Source organism: Salmo salar, chromosome 08 (assembly GCF_965601325.2).
Source record: "Salmo salar chromosome 08, fSalSal1, whole genome shotgun sequence".
NCBI classification, from domain to species: Eukaryota; Metazoa; Chordata; class Actinopteri; order Salmoniformes; family Salmonidae; genus Salmo; species Salmo salar.
In genome coordinates, this window is record NC_138298.1 from 38,302,501 (window position 1) to 38,327,500 (window position 25,000).

General features: G+C 44.9%; 1 protein-coding gene across 1 annotated transcript in view; it reads left to right on the forward strand.

Annotated features, from left to right (window-relative positions):
• The window catches only part of LOC106610542 (receptor-type tyrosine-protein phosphatase delta), a 205,096-nt gene that overhangs the window by 41,574 nt on the left and 138,522 nt on the right, over positions 1-25,000 (forward strand). The window contains 1 exon segment of the mRNA XM_082978641.1: positions 22,757-22,902. Within this exon segment, the coding sequence (XP_082834767.1) occupies positions 22,757-22,902 (146 nt within the window).

The window sequence follows — 25,000 nt, forward strand, 5'->3', positions numbered from 1 at the left end:
GAGGAGAGAGAGAGACCAGGGCTAAGAGAGAGGGGGGAGAGGAAGGGAGGAGGAGGAAGGAGAGGAAGGGAGGAGAGAGAGAGACCAGGGCTAAGAGAGAGGGAGGAGAGGAAGGGAGAGGGAGGAGGGAGAAGAAGGGAGGCGAGAGAGAGACCAGGGCTAAAAGAGACGGAGGAGAGGAAGGGATGAGGAGGAAGGAGAGGAAGGGAGGAGAGAGAGAGACCAGGGCTAAGAGAGAGGGAGGAGAGGAAGGGATGAAGAGGAAGGAGAGGAAGGGAGGAGAGAGAGAGACCAGGGCTAAGAGAGAGGGAAGAGAGGAAGGGAGGAGGAGGAAGGAGAGGAAGGGAGGAGAGAGAGAGACCAGGGCTAAGAGAGAGGGAAGAGAGGAAGGGAGGAGAGAGAGAGACCAGGGCTAAGAGAGAGGGAGGAGAGGAAGGGAGGAGGAAGGAGAGGAAGGGAGGAGAGAGAGAGACCAGGGCTAAGAGAGAGGGAGGAGAGGAAGGGAGGAGGAGGAAGGAGAAGAAGGGAGGAGAGGGAAGGAGAGAGAGAAAATTCCCAAAGCAATGAATTTAACTGTATTGATTTTGTTATTACATTTGAGAAAAAGAACACAGCATTAGCTAAGGAAAATGCATAGAATTGAATTGCCGGAAATTAGCTTCTCAGCTCCATGGAGAAATCACTGCCAAGATGGAGGTTGTCACACACACCACCTATGTTGATCTTTAGAGACAGAGAGAGACAGAGACAGAGAGAGAGACAGAGAGAGAGACAGAGAGAGAGACAGAGAGAGACAGAGACAGAGAGAGACAGAGAGAGACAGAGACAGAGAGAGAGACAGAGAGAGAGACAGAGAGAGAGACAACGAGAGAGAGAGAGACAGAGAGAGACAGAGAGAGACAGAGACAGAGAGAGACAGAGACAGAGACAGAGACAGAGAGAGAGACAGAGAGAGAGACAGAGAGAGAGACAACGAGAGAGAGAGAGACAGAGAGAGACAGAGAGAGACAGAGACAGAGAGAGACAGAGAGAGACAGAGACAGAGAGAGACAGAGACAGAGAGAGAGACAGAGAGAGAGACAGAGAGAGAGACAGAGAGAGAGACAGAGAGAGACAGAGAGAGAGAGACAGAGGTAACAGGGTTGACTTGTTATTCTAGTCTGTCTGTCTGTCTGTCTCTGGGTAACAGGGTTGACTTGTTATTCTAGTCTGTCTGCCTGTCTGTCTCTGGGTAACAGAGTTGACTTGTTATTCTAGTCTGTCTGTCTGTCTCTGGGTAACAGAGTTGACTTGTTATTCTAGTCTGTCTGTCTGTCTGTCTCTGGGTAACAGAGTTGACTTGTTATTCTAGTCTGTCTGTCTGTCTGTCTGTCTCTGGGTAACAGAGTTGACTTGTTATTCTAGTCTGTCTGTCTGTCTCTGGGTAACAGAGTTGACTTGTTATTCTAGTCTGTCTGTCTGTCTCTGGGTAACAGGGTTGACTTGTTATTCTAGTCTGTCTGTCTGTCTGTGGGTAACAGGGTTGACTTGTTATTCTAGTCTGTCTGTCTGTCTGTCTCTGGGTAACAGGGTTGACTTGTTATTCTAGTCTGTCTGTCTGTCTGTCTCTGGGTAACAGGGTTGACTTGTTATTCTAGTCTGTCTGTCTGTGGGTAACAGGGTTGACTTGTTATTCTGTCTGTCTGTCTGTCTCTGGGTAACAGGGTTGACTTGTTATTCTAGTCTGTCTGTCTGTCTGTGGGTAACAGGGTTGACTTGTTATTCTAGTCTGTCTGTCTGTGGGTAACAGGGTTGACTTGTTATTCTAGTCTGTCTGTCTGTCTCTGGGTAACAGGGTTGACTTGTTATTCTAGTCTGTCTGTCTGTCTGTCTCTGGGTAACAGGGTTGACTTGTTATTCTAGTCTGTCTGTCTGTCTGTCTGTGGGTAACAGAGTTGACTTGTTATTCTAGTCTGTCTGTCTCTGGGTAACAGGGTTGACTTGTTATTCTAGTCTGTCTGTCTGTCTCTGGGTAACAGGGTTGACTTGTTATTCTAGTCTGTCTGTTTGTCTCTGGGTAACAGGGTTGACTTGTTATTCTAGTCTGTCTGTCTCTGGGTAACAGAGTTGACTTGTTATTCTAGTCTGTCTGTCTGTCTCTGGGTAACAGGGTTGACTTGTTATTCTAGTCTGTCTGTCTGTCTCTGGGTAACAGGGTTGACTTGTTATTCTAGTCTGTCTGTCTGTCTCTGGGTAACAGAGTTGACTTGTTATTCTAGTCTGTCTGTCTCTGGGTAACAGGGTTGACTTGTTATTCTAGTCTGTCTGTCTGTCTGTCTCTGGGTAACAGGGTTGACTTGTTATTCTAGTCTGTCTGTCTGTCTCTGGGTAACAGAGTTGACTTGTTATTCTAGTCTGTCTGTCTCTGGGTAACAGGGTTGACTTGTTATTCTAGTCTGTCTGTCTGTGGGTAACAGGGTTGACTTGTTATTCTAGTCTGTCTGTCTGTCTCTGGGTAACAGAGTTGACTTGTTATTCTAGTCTGTCTGTCTCTGGGTAACAGAGTTGACTTGTTATTCTAGTCTGTCTGTCTGTCTCTGGGTAACAGAGTTGACTTGTTATTCTAGTCTGTCTGTCTGTGGGTAACAGAGTTGACTTGTTATTCTAGTCTGTCTGTCTCTGGGTAACAGGGTTGACTTGTTATTCTAGTCTGTCTGTCTGTCTCTGGGTAACAGGGTTGACTTGTTATTCTAGTCTGTCTGTCTGTCTGTGGGTAACAGGGTTGACTTGTTATTCTAGTCTGTCTGTCTGTCTCTGGGTAACAGAGTTGACTTGTTATTCTAGTCTGTCTGTCTGTCTGTCTCTGGGTAACAGGGTTGACTTGTTATTCTAGTCTGTCTGTCTCTGGGTAACAGGGTTGACTTGTTATTCTCGACACGCTCTCAGTTTTTCACCACAAAACACCAGAAAAGAGTTAAAAAGAGTAGAACGAGCTCATCTGCTTTAACGCTGCGATGATTTGACTATTAGATGTAAAAATGTATTTGGAAAAATAATGTTTTTAAAGGAATATTTTCATCATATTAAAAAGGAGAGTTCAGTTCACGTAAACAGGGTTGACCTTAATAAAAATGAGCACAGATGTAAATAAGTCAGTAATCTCATCATCTTCAGAAAGGACTTTTTGTGAAAGTAACAAGATAACTAGGGATTTACAGTGATGGAGGAAGACTTGGCAGACATTTTTCTTTGTGGGGGTTTAAGTGGGTTCAAATCTTCATAGAAACACACAGAGGCACAATGTCACTTTATTCATATTACAAATATTTATTGAATTTTCTATGTGGTCTCTTTCAAAGGGCACTTCATTTAATCTAACAGGCTTTTAAATGCCATCCTGGAGCACCATTTCTACTTAACCATATCAAAGGGAAGAGAAAGGTCATCATTTGGTGGTAAGGACCCATCTAATAGTACATCTGATAGAGCATATTGAACTGAAAGGACACATTATATCTAACGAGTCTTAATGACACCTTTTATAAAGCTTCGTAAGGCTTACGTATATTATCTCGGCTAACCGGTGCCCCCGCACAAAACAGAGATTCACACCCCTTTACTTTTTCCACATTTTGTTGTCTATTTATTATAATTCACATTTCCTGTTGCTGCAGGATTATTTTCCTGCTGTGGGATGAAGGGTCAGAGTCATAAGGTCATTTGTTTTGATCATGTGACCTGATAAGGAACAACTCTGGGTGATTCAAATCTCATCTGTAGGATAAGCAAAGAGCTAGTCTCATGACATGTAATCACACACACCCACACACATGCACACGCACCCACGCACCCACACGCATACACACACACACACACACACGCACACACGCATACACACACGCATACACACACACACACGCATACACACACACACACACACACACACACACACACACACACACACACACACACACACACACACACACACACACACACAGTGTAATCTGAGGATTGCATGTAATCAAAACGCTGTATGTTGATCTCGGTGTGCCTCTCCTGTCGTCACGGTCACTTCTCACACATCTGCCATCATAATACATCATCAAATCAAATGTTATTTGTCACATTTTTTTACCTTTATTTTACTAGGCAGGTCAGTTAACAACAAATTCTTATTTTCAATGACGGCCTAGGAACAGTGGGTTAACTGCCTTGTTCAGGGGCAGAACGACAGATTTGTACCATGTCAGTTCGGGGATTCGATCTTGCAACCTTTCGGTTCCTAGTCCAACACTCTAACCACTAGGCAGCCTGCCGTCCCGGCGCCGAATACAACAGGTGTAGACCTTACAGTGAAATACTGAATACAACAGGTGTAGACCTTACAGTGAAATGCTGAATACAACAGGTGTAGACCTTACAGTGAAATGCTGAATACAACAGGTGTAGACCTTACAGTGAAATACTGAATACAACAGGTGTAGACCTTACAGTGAAATTCTGAATACAACAGGTGTAGACCTTACAGTGAAATACTGAATACAACAGGTGTAGACCTTACAGTGAAATACTGAATACAACAGGTGTAGACCTTACAGTGAAATGCTGAATACAACAGGTGTAGACCTTACAGTGAAATGCTGAATACAACAGGTGTAGACCTTACAGTGAAATGCTGAATACAACAGGTGTAGACCTTACAGTGAAATGCTGAATACAACAGGTGTAGACCTTACAGTGAAATACTGAATACAACAGGTGTAGACCTTACAGTGAAATGCTGAATACAACAGGTGTAGACCTTACAGTGAAATGCTGAATACAACAAGTGTAGACCTTACAGTGAAATACTGAATACAACAGGTGTAGACCTTACAGTGAAATACTGAATACAACAGGTGTAGACCTTAGCAGTGTAAATGACTGAATACATACAGGTGTAGTGACCTTACAGTAGAAATAAACATTACTTACAAGCCCTGTAAATCAACCATGTAGTTCAAGAAATAGAGTGAAGTGACATATGTACCAAATAGACTAAAGTTAAACAGTTAATAAAAGTAGCAGCAGTGTAAATGTACATGTAGGTGAGGCTGTAGACAGGGCACCTAGTGCATAGATAATAAACAGGAAGTAGCAGCAGTGCAAATGTACATGTAGGTAGGGGTGAAGTGACTATGCATAGATAATAAACAGGAAGTAGCAGCAGTGTAAATGTACATGTAGGTAGGGGTGAAGGGACTATGCATAGATAATAAACAGGAAGTAGCAGCAGTGTAAATGTACATGTAGGTAGGGGTGAAGGGACTATGCATAGATAATAAACAGGAAGTAGCAGCAGTGTAAATGTACATGTAGGTAGGGGTGAAGTGACTATGCATAGATAATAAACAGGGAGTAGCAGCAGTGTAAATGTACATGTAGGTAGGGGTGAAGGGACTATGCATAGATAATAAACAGGAAGTAGCAGCAGTGTAAATGTACATGTAGGTAGAGGTGAAGGGACTATGCATAGATAATAAACAGGGAGTAGCAGCAGTGTAAATGTACATGTAGGTAGGGGTGAAGTGACTATGCATAGATAATAAACAGGAAGTAGCAGCAGTGTAAATGTACATGTAGGTAGAGGTGAAGGGACTATGCATAGATAATAAACAGGGAGTAGCAGCAGTGTAAATGTACATGTAGGTAGAGGTGAAGGGACTATGCATAGATAATAAACAGGAAGTAGCAGCAGTGTAAAAACAACGGCGGGGGAGGGGGGGGGGGGGGGGTCTTCCTCTGACACCGCCTAGTATAGAGGTCGCCTGGTATAGAGAAGCTTGGCACCAGTGATGTACTGAGCCGTACGCACTACCCTCTGTAGACAGTCATGAAGAGGGCACGACAAACCCTATTACCCTTCAGGAGACTGAAAAGATTTGGCATGGGTCCTCAGATACTCAAAAGGTTCTACAGCTGCACCATCGAGAGCATCCTGACTGGTTGCATCACTGCCTGGTATGGCAACTGCTCGGCCTCTGACCTCAAGGCACTACAGAAGGTAGTGCGTACGGCTCAGTACATCACTGGGGCCAAGCTTCCTGCCACCCAGGACCTCTATACCAGGCGGTGTCAGAGGAAGGCTCAACAATGGTCAAAGACTCCAGCCACCCTAGTCAGACTGTTCTCTCTGCTACCGCACGGCAAGCGGTACCGGAGTGCCAAGTCTAGGTCCAAGAGGCTTCTAAACAGATTCTACCCAGAAGCCATAAGACTCCTGAACATCTAGTCAAATGGCTACCCAGACTATTCACATTGCCCCCCCTCCCCCCCCCCCCACCTTCTACGGTGCTGCTTCTCTCTGTTATTATCTATGCATAGTCACTTTAATAACTCAACCTACATGTACATATTACCTCAATTAGCTCGACACCGGTGCCCCCGCACATTGACACATTGACTCTGTACCGCTACCCCCTGTATATAGCCTCCACATTGACTCTGTACCGCTACCCCCTGTATATAGCCTCCACATTGACTCTGTACTGGTACCACCTGTATATAGCCTCCACATTGACTCTGTACCGGTACCCCCTGTATATAGCCTCCACATTGACTCTGTACTGGTACCACCTGTATATAGCCTCCACATTGACTCTGTACCGGTACCCCTGTATATAGCCTCCACATTGACTCTGTACCGGTACCCCTGTATATAGCCTCCACATTGACTCTGTACTGGTACCCCTGTATATAGCCTCCACATTGACTCTGTACCGGTACCTCCTGTATATAGCCTCCACATTGACTCTGTACTGGTACCCCCTGTATATAGCCTCCACATTGACTCGGTACTGGTAACCCCTGTATATAGCCTCCACATTGACTCTGTACTGGTACCCCTGTATATAGCCTCCACATTGACTCTGTACCGGTACCCCCTGTATATAGCCTCCACATTGACTCTGTACCGGTACCCCCCTGTATATAGCCTCCACATTGATCTCTGTACCGGTACCCCCTGTATATAGCCTCCACATTGACTCTGTACCGGTACCCCCCTGTATATAGCCTCCACATTGACTCTGTACCGGTACCCCCCTGTATATAGCCTCCACATTGACTCTGTACTGGTACCCCCTGTATATAGCCTCCACATTGACTCTGTACTGGTACCCCCTGTATATAGCCCACCTATTGTTATTTACTGCTGCTCTTTAATTATTTGTTATTCTTATCTCTTACTTTTTTGGGTGTATTTTTTAAAAACTGCATTGCTGGTTAAGGGCTTGTAAGTAAGCATTTCACTGTAAGGTCTACACCTGTTGTATTCAGCGCATGTGACAAATTGATTTGATTTGAATTAGTCTCCAGTCTCCAACTACACTAATAGGACCTGATCAACCCTCTGAATTAGTCTCCAGCTACACTAATAGGACCTGATCAACCCTCTGAATTAGTCTCCAGCTACACTAGTAGGACCTGATCAACCCTCTGAATTAGTCTCCAGCTACACTAATAGGACCTGATCAACCCTCTGAATTAGTCTCCAGCTACACTAGTAGGACCTGATCAACCCTCTGAATTAGTCTCCAGCTACACTAGTAGGACCTGATTAACCCTCTGAATTAGTCTCCAGCTACACTAGTAGGACCTGATCAACCCTCTGAATTAGTCTCCAGCTACACTAGTAGGACCTGATCAACCCTCTGAATTAGTCTCCAGCTACACTAGTAGGACCTGATCAACCCTCTGAATTAGTCTCCAGCTACACTAGTAGGACCTGATCAACCCTCTGAATTAGTCTCCAGCTACACTAGTAGGACCTGATCAACCCTCTGAATTAGTCTCCAGCTACACTAGTAGGACCTGATCAACCCTCTGAATTAGTCTCCAGCTACACTAGTAGGACCTGATTAACCCTCTGAATTAGTCTCCAGCTACACTAGTAGGACCTGATCAACCGTGAAAACGTGATATTGGCCTACGCTACGTAGCCTCTTGTTTTGACAGATATTAGTTCTGCTTGGGAACCTGTGAACTGCAGCCCATGAGATTCTCCCTCGGAATGCAGTAATAATGGAGCTAGAACTTTTCGATTACAATTACCTCACAATGACTTGAATACTGGAATAGGGGATTTTTCTTCATTAGCCATTAATGCTAATGATAAAAACACGGGGGATTAGAGTAGGTGTACGTTCCTAATGGCACCCTATTCCCTATATAGTGCACTACTTTTGACCAGCGCCCATAGAGTAGTAAGAAATAGGGTGTCATTTGTGATGCAAGCCTACTGTAGCTATATAACAGCTAGTGTGGTGTAGGCCACGGGGATGTGAAACTCTCTCTGGGTTCTATCTGTTCTCTGCCTGCTCAACTAGCCCTTTCTGCCCTGAGAGGCAGCAGGAGGAAGCTATTAGCGATTAGCATTGCAGTGCTCCAATCCGCAAACTAATGCAACATGACTTAGCGTTAGCTTAGCATTAGCTTAGCGTGTGCACCCATCCGTGAGTAATACGGGCCCGGTTAGCGTTAGCTTAGCTTTAGCTTAGCGTGTGCACCCACCCGAAAGTAATTGGCCCTGACTAACGCTGAAGGAAGAAAAACATTCAGTTGAATAGGGAAGCCTGAGTCTGACCTATTAAGCGATGGAGCCAACGGCTAACCCATGTGTTAGTAATGATGGCTTGCGTACAAAGAAGCCTTTATTTCATTATTTGATTAACTAATGCCCCCTTTTTTCTTGTTTCTAACAAATTAACTCTGATTAATTCAACACGGACCAAACCTCAGGTGTTACAGAACTAGGCTACGTCAAGCGCTAAGTGGTACACTAATTGGACAGACGGGAGAATTGGCGGAAGCAATGTGCGTTTTTGTTTTTTTTCTTCATATTTTAGGTGTTATCGAATCGTTAGATGTTGGATGTCACTGTTGAACTGCTACTTGGCGTATTCTACCGGAGAGTAGCTGTGTGTCCCTAGATAGATGGGCTTTCAAGACAATGGATGGGAAATGGATGGAAATAATTGTGCTGGAAGCAGAAACAGATCTGTTGTAGATGAATACAAAACAGTTTATTTATATGAATATTTATGCTTTATTTTACAAGGGATACCTGGTCAAATGACACCATAGAGATACATAGAGTATAACACTATGTAGACTACATAACAGTTGTTCAAGTAGCGAAGGTGTTGATGGGATCTCATCTCAACCATAGTTTGAGGTGGATCCAATATGATTAGGAATCTCATTAGTTGTTAATTTTGCTCCTAGTTTGCCTTGTTTGAGGCTGATGTGGTTTAAGTTATGTGTTGTCTGAAGCAAGGCGTGTGCCCATAGTAGATCAGTAGAACTGGACTGGGCCAAACACTGGGATTGGCCTCATTTCTCAATGTGTCCAACATGACTCTGTGCTCATATTGAAAATGATCATTTCTATGTGTGTGTGTGTGTGTGTGTGTGTGTGTGTGTGTGTGTGTGTGTGTGTGTGTGTGTGTGTGTGTGTGTGTGTGTGTGTGTCTCTCTCTCTCTCTCTCTCTCTCTCTCTCTCTCTCTCTCTCTCTCTCTCTCTCTCTCTCTCTCTGTCTCTCTCTGTCGCTCTCTCTGTCTCTTTCTCTCTCTCTTATGTTATGTAGATTGCACTATATACAGTATACTGTATTATACTACAATATACATCCCACTGTACTGCATTATACTACAATATACATCCACTATATACAGTAGACTACAATATATATTTCACTATACACAGTATACTACATTATACATCCCACTATATACAGTATACTGCATTATACTACAATATACATCCCACTATATGCAGTATACTACAAAATACATTCCACTGTATACAATGTACTACAGTATACATCCCACTATATACAGTATACTGCAGTATACTTAAGTAATAATGCATGATAAGGGGTGTGGTATACGGCCAATATACCACGGCTAAGGGCTGTTCTTAAGCACGACGCAACGCGGAGTGCCTTGATACAGCCCTTAGCCGTGGTATATTGGCCATATATCACAAACCCCCTGCGGTGCCTTATTGCTATAATAAACTGGTTACCAACATAATTAGAGCAGTAAAAATACATATTTTGTCACACCCGTGGTATATGGTCTGATATACCACGGCTGTCAGGCAGTCAGCATTCAGGGCTCGAACAACCCAGTTTATAATTCAATATACATCCCACTACTGTACAGTTATTTCGGAAAGTATTCAGACCCCTTGACTTTTTCTCCCAAAAATTATGTAAAAACATTTCCTCATCAATCTACACACAATACCCCATAATGACATCACAATACCCCATAATGACATCACAATACCCCATAATGACATCACAATACCCCATAATGACAAAGAGAAAAGCGGGTTTTTATAAATGTTTGCAAATATATTTTAATTTTTTTTTTAACAGAAATACCTTATTTACATAAGTATTCAGACCTTTTGCTATGAGACTCCAAATTAAACTCAATTTCATCCTGTTTCCATTCATCATCCTTGGTGTTTCTACAACTTGATTGGAGTCCACCTGTGATAAATTCAATTGATTGGACGTGTTTGGAAAGGCACACACCTGTCTATATAAGGTCCCACAGTTGACAGTGCATGTCAGAGCAGAAACCAAACCATGATGTTGAAGGAATTGTCCGTAGAGCTCCGAGACAGGATTGTGTCGAGGCACAGATCTGGGGAAAGGTACCAAAACATTTTTGCAGCATTGAAGGTCCCCAAGAACACAGTGGCCTCCATCATTCTTAAATGGAAGAAGTTTGGAACCACCAAGACTTTCCCGAATGCCCAGTGATAAATGACGTGTAGAGATACTGTCTGAAGGCTCTTTCCCACTAGTAAAGCCCAGTGATAAATGACGTGTAGAGATACTGTCTGAAGGCTCTTTCCCACTAGTAAAGCCCAGTGATAAATGACGTGTAGAGATGCTGTCTGAAGGCTCTTTCCCACTAGTAAAGCCCAGTGATAAATGACGTGTAGAGATACTGTCTGAAGGCCCTTTCCCACTAGTAAAGCCCAGTGATAAATGACGTGTAGAGATACTGTCTGAAGGCTCTTTCCCACTAGTAAAGCCCAGTGATAAATGACGTGTAGAGATACTGTCTGAAGGCCCTTTCCCACTAGTAAAGCCCAGTGATAAATGACGTGTAGAGATGCTGTCTGAAGGCTCTTTCCCACTAGTAAAGCCCAGTGATAAATGACGTGTAGAGATGCTGTCTGAAGGCTCTTTCCCACTAGTAAAGCCCAGTGATAAATGACGTGTAGAGATACTGTCTGAAGGCTCTTTCCCACTAGTAAAGCCCAGTGATAAATGACGTGTAGAGATACTGTCTGAAGGCTCTTTCCCACTAGTAAAGCCCAGTGATAAATGACGTGTAGAGATGCTGTCTGAAGGCTCTTTCCCACTAGTAAAGCCCAGTGATAAATGACGTGTAGAGATGCTGTCTGAAGGCTCTTTCCCACTAGTAAAGCCCAGTGATAAATGATGTGTAGAGATACTGTCTGAAGGCTCTTTCCCACTAGTAAAGCCCAGTGATAAATGACGTGTAGAGATACTGTCTGAAGGCTCTTTCCCACTAGTAAAGCCCAGTGATAAATGACGTGTAGAGATGCTGTCTGAAGGCTCTTTCCCACTAGTAAAGCCCAGTGATAAATGACGTGTAGAGATGCTGTCTGAAGGCTCTTTCCCACTAGTAAAGCCCAGTGATAAATGACGTGTAGAGATGCTGTCTGAAGGCTCTTTCCCACTAGTAAAGCCCAGTGATAAATGACGTGTAGAGATACTGTCTGAAGGCTCTTTCCCACTAGTAAAGCCCAGTGATAAATGACGTGTAGAGATGCTGTCTGAAGGCTCTTTCCCACTAGTAAAGCCCAGTGATAAATGACGTGTAGAGATGCTGTCTGAAGGCTCTTTCCCACTAGTAAAGCCCAGTGATAAATGACGTGTAGAGATGCTGTCTGAAGGCTCTTTCCCACTAGTAAAGCCCAGTGATAAATGATGTGTAGAGATACTGTCTGAAGGCTCTTTCCCACTAGTAAAGCCCAGTGATAAATGATGTGTAGAGATACTGTCTGAAGGCTCTTTCCCACTAGTAAAGCCCAGTGATAAATGACGTGTAGAGATACTGTCTGAAGGCTCTTTCCCACTAGTAAAGCCCAGTGATAAATGACGTGTAGAGATGCTGTCTGAAGGCTCTTTCCCACTAGTAAAGCCCAGTGATAAATGACGTGTAGAGATGCTGTCTGAAGGCTCGTTCCCACTAGTAAAGCCCAGTGATAAATGACGTGTAGAGATACTGTCTGAAGGCTCTTTCCCACTAGTAAAGCCCAGTGATAAATGACGTGTAGAGATACTGTCTGAAGGCTCTTTCCCACTAGTAAAGCCCAGTGATAAATGACGTGTAGAGATACTGTCTGAAGGCCCTTTCCCACTAGTAAAGCCCAGTGATAAATGACGTGTAGAGATACTGTCTGAAGGCTCTTTCCCACTAGTAAAGCCCAGTGATAAATGATGTGTAGAGATACTGTCTGAAGGCTCTTTCCCACTAGTAAAGCCCAGTGATAAATGACGTGTAGAGATACTGTCTGAAGGCTCTTTCCCACTAGTAAAGCCCAGTGATAAATGACGTGTAGAGATACTGTCTGAAGGCCCTTTCCCACTAGTAAAGCCCAGTGATAAATGACGTGTAGAGATGCTGTCTGAAGGCTCTTTCCCACTAGTAAAGCCCAGTGATAAATGACGTGTAGAGATGCTGTCTGAAGGCTCTTTCCCACTAGTAAAGCCCAGTGATAAATGACGTGTAGAGATGCTGTCTGAAGGCTCTTTCCCACTAGTAAAGCCCAGTGATAAATGACGTGTAGAGATGCTGTCTGAAGGCTCTTTCCCACTAGTAAAGCCCAGTGATAAATGACGTGTAGAGATACTGTCTGAAGGCTCTTTCCCACTAGTAAAGCCCAGTGATAAATGACGTGTAGAGATGCTGTCTGAAGGCTCTTTCCCACTAGTAAAGCCCAGTGATAAATGACGTGTAGAGATGCTGTCTGAAGGCTCTTTCCCACTAGTAAAGCCCAGTGATAAATGACGTGTAGAGATACTGTCTGAAGGCTCTTTCCCACTAGTAAAGCCCAGTGATAAATGACGTGTAGAGATGCTGTCTGAAGGCTCTTTCCTACTAGTAAAGCCCAGTGATAAATGACGTGTAGAGATACTGTCTGAAGGCTCTTTCCCACTAGTAAAGCCCAGTGATAAATGATGTGTAGAGATACTGTCTGAAGGCTCTTTCCCACTAGTAAAGCCCAGTGATAAATGACGTGTAGAGATACTGTCTGAAGGCTCTTTCCCACTAGTAAAGCCCAGTGATAAATGACGTGTAGAGATGCTGTCTGAAGGCTCTTTCCCACTAGTAAAGCCCAGTGATAAATGACGTGTAGAGATGCTGTCTGAAGGCTCGTTCCCACTAGTAAAGCCCAGTGATAAATGACGTGTAGAGATACTGTCTGAAGGCTCTTTCCCACTAGTAAAGCCCAGTGATAAATGACGTGTAGAGATACTGTCTGAAGGCTCTTTCCCACTAGTAAAGCCCAGTGATAAATGACGTGTAGAGATGCTGTCTGAAGGCTCTTTCCCACTAGTAAAGCCCAGTGATAAATGATGTGTAGAGATACTGTCTGAAGGCTCTTTCCCACTAGTAAAGCCCAGTGATAAATGACGTGTAGAGATACTGTCTGAAGGCTCTTTCCCACTAGTAAAGCCCAGTGATAAATGACGTGTAGAGATGCTGTCTGAAGGCTCTTTCCCTAACGACCTGTCTGTTCTAACACTCTAAGTCTGTGTAATGTCCAAACACTAAGGACCTCTCATCTCATTTTGTTCTGTCTATTCTCTGTTGTTATCTTCTAGGGTTAGGAGATACAGAACCTAAGCTCTCTCTCTCACTCACTATCTCTCTGTCCTTTCCTACCCTCCTGGGGAGAGAGAGAGAGAGAGAGAGAGAGAGAGAGAGAGGGAGAGATGCACATGAGATCCAGAGAGAGGGAGAGATGCACATGAGATACAGAGAGAGGGAGAGATAAAATGCAGATAGAGAGAGAGGGAGAGATAAAATGCAGGTAGAGAGAGAGGGAGAGATAAAATGCAGGTAGAGAGAGAGGGAGAGATAAAATGCAGATAGAGAGATTGGGGTGCAGAGAGAGAGAAAGTGTGGAGCATACAGAAGCTCCTCTTCTCAGAAGTAGAGAGAGAAGGAAGAGAGAGAGATTGTATGGAGCATACGGGAGGGAGCTCCCCTCTCATTAAGTCTCACCCTGAGAGAGAAGGGGAGGATGAGAGGTGGAGAGAAAGGAGGAGGGGAAGAAAGGGCAGAGAGGGTCACAAAGGGACGGAGAAGGGGGAGGAAGATTGCATGTGTCTAGAGGGGGAGAGAAACGGAGTGATGGGGAGAAAAGAGGGGTACATGTAACCTGGTTCAGATTATCAATCAACCTAGCAGTTACTGACAGAATAGGAATGTAATCATCAACATGTATTGATCACATCTTTAATAATTTTGCAGAAATGTGCTTGAAAGCAGAATCCAGATCCATTGAATGTAATGATCATGATACAGCAGCCATATCTAGGAAAACCAAAGTTCCAAAGGCTGGGCCTAATATAGTGTATGAGAGGTCATCCAATACATTTTTTTTTGTGATTCCTATGTTGATGTAAAGAATATTTGTTGGTCTGTGGTGTGTAATGAGAAGCAAACAGACGTTGCACCTGACACATTTATGACATTTCTTATCCCAGTTACTAATAAGCACCCATTACGAAAAATACAGTAAAAACTGTTAAATCCCAGTGGATTGATGAGGAATTGAAATAAATGGTATGGTTGAGAGGGATGAGGCAAAATAAATGGCAAATAAGTCTGGCTGCACAATCGATTGGCAAACGTACTGCAAATTGAGAAATCATGTGACTAAACTGAACAAAAAGAGGAAGCTGTCATAATAGACAGGAAGTAATGAGGATCCATAATAAACCCCAGGAAGAGTAGCTGCTGCCTTGGCAGGAACTAACGGGGATCCATAATAAACCCCAGGAAGAGTAGCTGCTGCCTTGGCAGGAACTAATGGGGATCCATAATAAACCCCAGGAAGAGTAGCTGCTGCCTTGGCAGGAACTAATGGGGATCCATAATAAACCCCAGGAAGAGTAGCTGCTGCCTTGGCAGGAACTAATGGGGATCCATAATAAACCCCAGGAAGAGTAGCTGCTGCCTTGGCAGGAACTAATGGGGATCCATAATAAACCCCAGGAAGAGTAGCTGCTGCCTTGGCAGGAACTAATGTAGCTGCTGCCTTGGCAGGAACGAATGGGGATCCATAATAAACCCCAGGAAGAGTAGCTGCTGCCTTGGCAGGAACTAATGGGGATCCATAATAAACCCCAGGAAGAGTAGCTGCTGCCTTGGCAGGAACTAATGGGGATCCATAATAAACCCCAGGAAGAGTAGCTGCTTGTCACGTCCTGACCAGTAAAATATGTTATTTGTTATTGTAGTTTCGTCAGGGCGTGGCAAGGGGGTTATTGGAGGTCGTTCCCAAAACTAACATAGAAATAGAAAAACTAGAAAACCCACATAGAAATAGAAAACATTAGATCTAATTGGAGGTCATTCCCAAAACTAACATAGAAATAGAAAAACTAGAAAACCCACATAGAAAAGAAAACGTAGAACATAAACCAAAAACCCCGAAACACACAAAACAAACACCCCCTGCCACGTCCTGACCAAACTACAATAACAAATAACCCCTTTTACTGGTCAGGACGTGACACTGCTGCCTTGGCATAATCAATACAAATACAAATGGTGGAGAAGAGCGAGACAGAATAGGTCAAAAATCTAAAACCTTTGTGGATTGAAAAACAAGAAATCTTTATTAAACTTTAAATTGAAAAAATAAAATATAAAAACTAGAGATGAGAGGAAAAGACAAATATAAAGACAGAATTAGGGCATAGATTGACAAGAGGAAAAGAGTGATGGAGATAGAGAAGGTGGGGATGGATGCTAGAGTGATGGAGATGGATAGAGAATGGGGGAGAGAGAGAGAGAGAGAGAGAGGAGAGAGACAGACAGACAGACAGACAGACAGACAGACAGACAGACAGACAGACAGACAGACAGACAGACAGACAGACAGACAGACAGACAGACAGACAGACAGACAGACAGACAGACAGACAGACAGACAGACAGACAGACAGACAGACAGACAGACGTCAGAACCCTGGCTTTACACTTTTCATTTGTTTTGTGGTTGAGAGATTAGTACACAGAATAAAGCAGAGATTCCCCCGCTCCTCACAGACAGAGATGCACGCACTGCATTCAGGTCTCGTAGTGAGGAAGGTGAGGGGGTAGCTCGGAACGCATTGTCCATATTTGGTATTACCGCTGGTTTGTCAGTTCTCTCTCCTCTTCCTCTCTCTATATCCTTCATCACCATCTCCTCTCTCTCTCTCCTTTCCCTTCTCCCTGTCCCACTAACTCTCTCACTCTCTCCCTCTTCAACCTTTCCTACTGTCTGTCTGTTTCTCTCCTCTCTCTCTCTCTCTTTCTCCCTCTCTCTCTCCCTCTCTCTCCTCTCCCTCTCTTTCTCCCTCTCTCTCCTCTCCCTCTCTCTCACTCTCTCGCTTTCTTTGTCTCTCTCTCTCTCTCTCTCTCTCTCTCCCTCTCTCCCTCTCCCTCTCCCTCTTCTTTTACATGGCAAAAAGCAATTTCTTTCTCTTTGTCGGCCAGGCGGTCTGTAAGCCCTTAAGTAGGGATTTTCTGCTGGGTCGGAATGGGAACACCATTAACCAGAGCTCTCGCTGACGATCCTGCCTTCCGTGACTGACGCACGACCGCCGGAATCTTTCATGTCATGTCCCAATCCACAGTGCTGTTGGACCGTGTGTGTGTGTGTGTGTGTGTGTGTGTGTGTGTGTGTGTGTGTGTGTGTGTGTGTGTGTGTGTGTGTGGGGGGGGGGGTTATGATATCGGTAACAACGATAGAAAGGCCTGGTATTAGTGTGCGCGTCAGGAGTAAGTCTTTATAAATCCTTTATGACCGAGAAAAAAACTCATATTAAGCTCCTTTTCTGATATGGGGACAGAGGAACAACATGGTACACACACGGAATACACACACAGCACACACACACAGCACACACACACGCAAAGCACACACACACGGAATACACACACAGCACACACACACGCAAAGCACACACACACAGAATACACACACAGCACACACACACGCAAAGCACACACACACAGAATACACACACAGCACACACACACGCAAAGCACACACACACAGAATACACACACAGCACACACACACGCAAAACACACACACACGGAATACACACACAGCACACACACACGCAAAGCACACACACACAGAATACACACACAGCACACACACACGCAAAGCACACACACACAGAATACACACACAGCACACACACACACACACAGAATACACACACACACACAACATTGGAACGAACAAAATACACACACAAATCAGACACCCAACAGACATGCACATCCCTCCACACACTGTGTACAGCGGTATCTCTCTCTCCTTCTCTCAGCTCTGTGTACAGCGGTATCTCTCTCTCCTTCTCTCAGCTCTGTGTACAGCGGTATCTCTCTCTCCTTCTCTCAGCTCTGTGTACAGCGGTATCTCTCTCCTTCTCTCAGCTCTGTGTACAGCAGTATCTCTCTCTCCTTCTCTCAGCTCTGTGTACAGCGGTATCTCTCTCTCCTTCTCTCAGCTCTGTGTACAGCGGTATCTCTCTCTCCTTCTCTCAGCTCTGTGTACAGCGGTATCTCTCTCTCCTTCTCTCAGCTCTGTGTACAGCGGTATCTCTCTCTCCTTCTCTCAGCTCTGTGTACAGCGGTATCTCTCTCTCCTTCTCTCAGCTCTGTGTACAGCGGTATCTCTCTCTCCTTCTCTCAGCTCTGTGTACAGCGGTATCTCTCTCTCCTTCTCTCAGCTCTGTGTACAGCGGTATCTCTCTCCTTCTCTCAGCTCTGTGTACAGCAGTATCTCTCTCTCCTTCTCTCAGCTCTGTGTACAGCGGTATCTCTCTCTCCTTCTCTCAGCTCTGTGTACAGCGGTATCTCTCTCTCCTTCTCTCAGCTCTGTGTACAGCGGTATCTCTCTCTCCTTCTCTCAGCTCTGTGTACAGCAGTATCTCTCTCTCCTTCTCTCAGCTCTGTGTACAGCGGTATCTCTCTCTCTCTCTTCTCTCAGCTCTGTGTACAGCGGTATCTCTCTCTCCTTCTCTCAGCTCTGTGTACAGCGGTATCTCTCTCTCCTTCTCTCAGCTCTGTGTACAGCAGTATCTCTCTCTCTCTTCTCTCAGCTCTGTGTACAGCAGTATCTCTCTCTCCTTCTCTCAGCTCTGTGTACAGCGGTATCTCTCTCTCCTTCTCTCAGCTCTGTGTACAGCGGTATCTCTCTCTCCTTCTCTCAGCTCTGTGTACAGCGGTATCTCTCTCTCTCTTCTCTCAGCTCTGTGTACAGCAGTATCTCTCTCTCCTTCTCTCAGCTCTGTGTACAGCGGTATCTCTCTCTCCTTCTCTCAGCTCTGTGTACAGCGGTATCTCTCTCTCCTTCTCTCAGCTCTGTGTACAGCGGTATCTCTCTCTCCTTCTCTCAGCTCTGTGTACAGCAGTATCTCTCTCTCTCTTCTCTCAGCTCTGTGTACAGCAGTATCTCTCTCTCCTTCTCTCAGCTCTGTGTACAGCGGTATCTCTCTCTCCTTCTCTCAGCTCTGTGTACAGCGGTATCTCTCTCTCCTTCTCTCAGCTCTGTGTACAGCGGTATCTCTCTCTCCTTCTCTCAGCTCTGTGTACAGCGGTATCTCTCTCTCCTTCTCTCAGCTCTGTGTACAGCGGTATCTCTCTCTCCTTCTCTCAGCTCTGTGTACAGCAGTATCTCTCTCTCCTTCTCTCAGCTCTGTGTACAGCGGTATCTCTCTCTCTCTTCTCTCAGCTCTGTGTACAGCGGTATCTCTCTCTCTCCTTCTCTCAGCTCTGTGTACAGCGGTATCTCTCTCTCCTTCTCTCAGCTCTGTGTACAGCAGTATCTCTCTCTCCTTCTCTCAGCTCTGTGTACAGCGGTATCTCTCTCTCTCTTCTCTCAGCTCTGTGTACAGCAGTATCTCTCTCGCCTTCTCTCAGCTCTGTGTACAGCGGTATCTCTCTCTCCTTCTCTCAGCTCTGTGTACAGCGGTATCTCTCTCTCCTTCTCTCAGCTCTGTGTACAGCGGTATCTCTCTCTCTCTTCTCTCAGCTCTGTGTACAGCAGTATCTCTCTCTCCTTCTCTCAGCTCTGTGTACAGCGGTATCTCTCTCTCCTTCTCTCAGCTCTGTGTACAGCGGTATCTCTCTCTCCTTCTCTCAGCTCTGTGTACAGCGGTATCTCTCTCTCTCTTCTCTCAGCTCTGTGTACAGCAGTATCTCTCTCTCCTTCTCTCAGCTCTGTGTACAGCGGTATCTCTCTCTCCTTCTCTCAGCTCTGTGTACAGCGGTATCTCTCTCTCATTCTCTCAGCTCTGTGTACAGCGGTATCTCTCTCTCCTTCTCTCAGCTCTGTGTACAGCGGTATCTCTCTCTCCTTCTCTCAGCTCTGTGTACAGCAGTATCTCTCTCTCCTTCTCTCAGCTCTGTGTACAGCGGTATCTCTCTCTCCTTCTCTCAGCTCTGTGTACAGCGGTATCTCTCTCTCATTCTCTCAGCTCTGTGTACAGCGGTATCTCTCTCTCCTTCTCTCAGCTCTGTGTACAGCAGTATCTCTCTCTCCTTCTCTCAGCTCTGTGTACAGCGGTATCTCTCTCTCCTTCTCTCAGCTCTGTGTACAGCGGTATCTCTCTCTCATTCTCTCAGCTCTGTGTACAGCGGTATCTCTCTCTCCTTCTCTCAGCTCTGTGTACAGCGGTATCTCTCTCTCCTTCTCTCAGCTCTGTGTACAGCGGTATCTCTCTCTCCTTCTCTCAGCTCTGTGTACAGCGGTATCTCTCTCCTTCTCTCAGCTCTGTGTACAGCAGTATCTCTCTCTCCTTCTCTCAGCTCTGTGTACAGCGGTATCTCTCTCTCCTTCTCTCAGCTCTGTGTACAGCGGTATCTCTCTCTCCTTCTCTCAGCTCTGTGTACAGCGGTATCTCTCTCTCCTTCTCTCAGCTCTGTGTACAGCAGTATCTCTCTCTCCTTCTCTCAGCTCTGTGTACAGCGGTATCTCTCTCTCTCTCTTCTCTCAGCTCTGTGTACAGCGGTATCTCTCTCTCCTTCTCTCAGCTCTGTGTACAGCGGTATCTCTCTCTCCTTCTCTCAGCTCTGTGTACAGCAGTATCTCTCTCTCTCTTCTCTCAGCTCTGTGTACAGCAGTATCTCTCTCTCCTTCTCTCAGCTCTGTGTACAGCGGTATCTCTCTCTCCTTCTCTCAGCTCTGTGTACAGCGGTATCTCTCTCTCCTTCTCTCAGCTCTGTGTACAGCGGTATCTCTCTCTCTCTTCTCTCAGCTCTGTGTACAGCAGTATCTCTCTCTCCTTCTCTCAGCTCTGTGTACAGCGGTATCTCTCTCTCCTTCTCTCAGCTCTGTGTACAGCGGTATCTCTCTCTCCTTCTCTCAGCTCTGTGTACAGCGGTATCTCTCTCTCCTTCTCTCAGCTCTGTGTACAGCAGTATCTCTCTCTCTCTTCTCTCAGCTCTGTGTACAGCAGTATCTCTCTCTCCTTCTCTCAGCTCTGTGTACAGCGGTATCTCTCTCTCCTTCTCTCAGCTCTGTGTACAGCGGTATCTCTCTCTCCTTCTCTCAGCTCTGTGTACAGCGGTATCTCTCTCTCCTTCTCTCAGCTCTGTGTACAGCGGTATCTCTCTCTCCTTCTCTCAGCTCTGTGTACAGCGGTATCTCTCTCTCCTTCTCTCAGCTCTGTGTACAGCAGTATCTCTCTCTCCTTCTCTCAGCTCTGTGTACAGCGGTATCTCTCTCTCTCTTCTCTCAGCTCTGTGTACAGCGGTATCTCTCTCTCTCCTTCTCTCAGCTCTGTGTACAGCGGTATCTCTCTCTCCTTCTCTCAGCTCTGTGTACAGCAGTATCTCTCTCTCCTTCTCTCAGCTCTGTGTACAGCGGTATCTCTCTCTCTCTTCTCTCAGCTCTGTGTACAGCAGTATCTCTCTCGCCTTCTCTCAGCTCTGTGTACAGCGGTATCTCTCTCTCCTTCTCTCAGCTCTGTGTACAGCGGTATCTCTCTCTCCTTCTCTCAGCTCTGTGTACAGCGGTATCTCTCTCTCTCTTCTCTCAGCTCTGTGTACAGCAGTATCTCTCTCTCCTTCTCTCAGCTCTGTGTACAGCGGTATCTCTCTCTCCTTCTCTCAGCTCTGTGTACAGCGGTATCTCTCTCTCCTTCTCTCAGCTCTGTGTACAGCGGTATCTCTCTCTCTCTTCTCTCAGCTCTGTGTACAGCAGTATCTCTCTCTCCTTCTCTCAGCTCTGTGTACAGCGGTATCTCTCTCTCCTTCTCTCAGCTCTGTGTACAGCGGTATCTCTCTCTCATTCTCTCAGCTCTGTGTACAGCGGTATCTCTCTCTCCTTCTCTCAGCTCTGTGTACAGCGGTATCTCTCTCTCCTTCTCTCAGCTCTGTGTACAGCAGTATCTCTCTCTCCTTCTCTCAGCTCTGTGTACAGCGGTATCTCTCTCTCCTTCTCTCAGCTCTGTGTACAGCGGTATCTCTCTCTCATTCTCTCAGCTCTGTGTACAGCGGTATCTCTCTCTCCTTCTCTCAGCTCTGTGTACAGCAGTATCTCTCTCTCCTTCTCTCAGCTCTGTGTACAGCGGTATCTCTCTCTCCTTCTCTCAGCTCTGTGTACAGCGGTATCTCTCTCTCATTCTCTCAGCTCTGTGTACAGCGGTATCTCTCTCTCCTTCTCTCAGCTCTGTGTACAGCAGTATCTCTCTCTCCTTCTCTCAGCTCTGTGTACAGCGGTATCTCTCTCTCCTTCTCTCAGCTCTGTGTACAGCGGTATCTCTCTCTCCTTCTCTCAGCTCTGTGTACAGCGGTATCTCTCTCTCCTTCTCTCAGCTCTGTGTACAGCGGTATCTCTCTCTCATTCTCTCAGCTCTGTGTACAGCGGTATCTCTCTCTCCTTCTCTCAGCTCTGTGTACAGCGGTATCTCTCTCTCCTTCTCTCAGCTCTGTGTACAGCGGTATCTCTCTCTCCTTCTCTCAGCTCTGTGTACAGCGGTATCTCTCTCTCTCCTTCTCTCCCTCCCCCCTCCCTTCCACTCCCCTTCCTTTCTTTACACACCTGACCCCAGATCATTTACCACACACTACATCCCCTATTGTTGTTGTTGAAGAGGATGTTGTTGATGTTGTTGTTGTTGATGTTGTTTTGTCTCTAACCTAACCCTGTTGTTGTTGTTGATGTTGTTGTTATTGATGTTGTTGTGTCTCTAACCTAACCCTGTTATTGTTGTTGATGTTGTTGTTGTTGATGTTGTTGTTGTTGTTGATGTTGTTGTTGTTGTTGACGTTGTTGTTGTTGTTGATGAGGATGTTGTTGATGTTGTTGTTGTTGATGTTGTTGTTGTTGATGTTGTTGTTGTTGATGTTGTTGATGAGGATGTTGTTGATGTTGTCGTTGTTGTTGTTGTTTATCTCCTTCTAACCCTGTTGTGTCGTTGTGTTTTTCCTTCTTCTCCAGCGCCACCAAAGTTCACACGGACCCCAGAGGACCAGACCGGGGTGCAGGGAGGGGTTGCCTCCTTCGTCTGTCAGGCCACTGGAGACCCTCCGCCCAACATAGTCTGGAACAAGAAGGGCAAGAAGGTCCAGAACCAGAGATTTGAGGTGTGCAATTCATTAATACATCATTCATCAGTCAATCAATCAATCAGTCAGTCAGTCCATCATTCATCAATCAATCAGTCAGTCAGTCAGTCCATCATTCATCAATCAATCAATCAGTCAGTCAGTCCATCATTCATCAATCAGTCAGTCAGTCAGTCCATCAATCATCAATCAATCAGTCAGTCAGTCAGTCCATCAATCATCAATCAATCAATCAGTCAGTCAGTCCATCATTCATCAATCAATCAGTCAGTCAGTCAGTCCATCATTCATCAATCAATCAATCAGTCAGTCAGTCCATCATTCATCAATCAATCAGTCAGTCAGTCAGTCCATCAATCATCAATCAGTCCATCAATCAGTCAGTCAGTCCATCAATCATCAATCAGTCCATCAATCAGTCAGTCAGTCCATCAATCATCAATCAGTCCATCAATCAGTCAGTCAGTCAGTCCATCATTCATCAATCAATCAGTCAGTCAGTCCATCAGTCAGTCAGTCCATCAATCATCAGTCAGTCCATCAATCAGTCAGTCAGTCCATCATTCATCAATCAATCAGTCAGTCAGTCAGTCCATCATTCATCAATCAATCAGTCAGTCAGTCCATCAGTCAGTCAGTCCATCAATCATCAGTCAGTCCATCAATCAGTCAGTCAGTCAGTCAGTCAGTCAGTCAGTCAGTCCATCAATCATCAATCAGTCCTTCAGTCAGTCAGTCAGTCCATCAATCATCAATCAGTCCATCAATCAGTCAGTCAGTCAGTCCATCATTCATCAATCAATCAATCAGTCAGTCAGTCCATCAATCATCAATCAGTCCATCAGTCAGTAAGTCCATCAATCATCAATCAGTCCATCAATCAGTCAGTCAGTCAGTCCATCGATCATCAATCAATCAGTCAGTCAGTCCATCAATCATCAATCAGTCCGTCCGTCAGTCAGTCAGTCAGTCCATCAATCAGTCAGTCAGTCAGTCAGTCAGTCAGTCAGTCAGTCAGTCAGTCAGTCAGTCAGTCCATCATTCATCAATCAATCAATCAGTCAGTCAGTCCATCATTCATCAATCAATCAATCAGTCAGTCAGTCCATCAATCATCAATCAGTCAATCAGTCAGTCAGTCAGTCCATCAATCATCAATCAGTCCATAAATCAGTCAGTCAGTCAGTCAGTCAATTTAAATGAAAAGGTAACAGATATACTGTTCTGAAAACAAACACGCACAATGTTTGAATCTTTGATTTGAGGTAAATAATACAATTCAGTGACCTGGGATTTGAGATAGTAGTGAAATTGTTCATATCAGACATTGGGAAAAAACTAAAATAAAACTAAATTCAATTGCTTTTTTTATGGTACGGCTTTCTTCAATGCCTAGACGCTCCTCTACCAAAGTTTATAACTGAAGCCTGGTCAACATGATCCATGTTATTATAACTGAAGCCTGGTCTACATGATCCATCTGTTATTATAACTGAAGCCTGGTCTACATGATCCATCTGTTATTATAACTGAAGCCTGGTCAACATGATCCATGTTATTATAACTGAAGCCTGGTCTACATGATCCATGTTATTATAACTGAAGCCTGGTCAACATGATCCATGTTATTATAACTGAAGCCTGGTCAACATGATCCATGTTATTATAACTGAAGCCTGGTCAACACGATCCATCTGTTATTATAACTGAAGCCTGGTCTACATGATCCATCTGTTATTATAACTGAAGCCTGGTCAACATGATCCATGTTATTATAACTGAAGCCTGGTCTACATGATCCATGTTATTATAACTGAAGCCTGGTCAACATGATCCATGTTATTATAACTGAAGCCTGGTCAACATGATCCATCTGTTATTATAACTGAAGCCTGGTCTACATGATCCATGTTATAATAACTGAAGCCTGGTCTACATGATCCATGTTATTTTAACTGAAGCCTGGTCAACATTATCCATCTGTTATTATAACTGAAGCCTGGTCAACATGATCCATGTTATTATAACTGAAGCCTGGTCAACATTATCCATCTGTTATTATAACTGAAGCCTGGTCAACATGATCCATGTTATTATAACTGAAGCCTGGTCAACA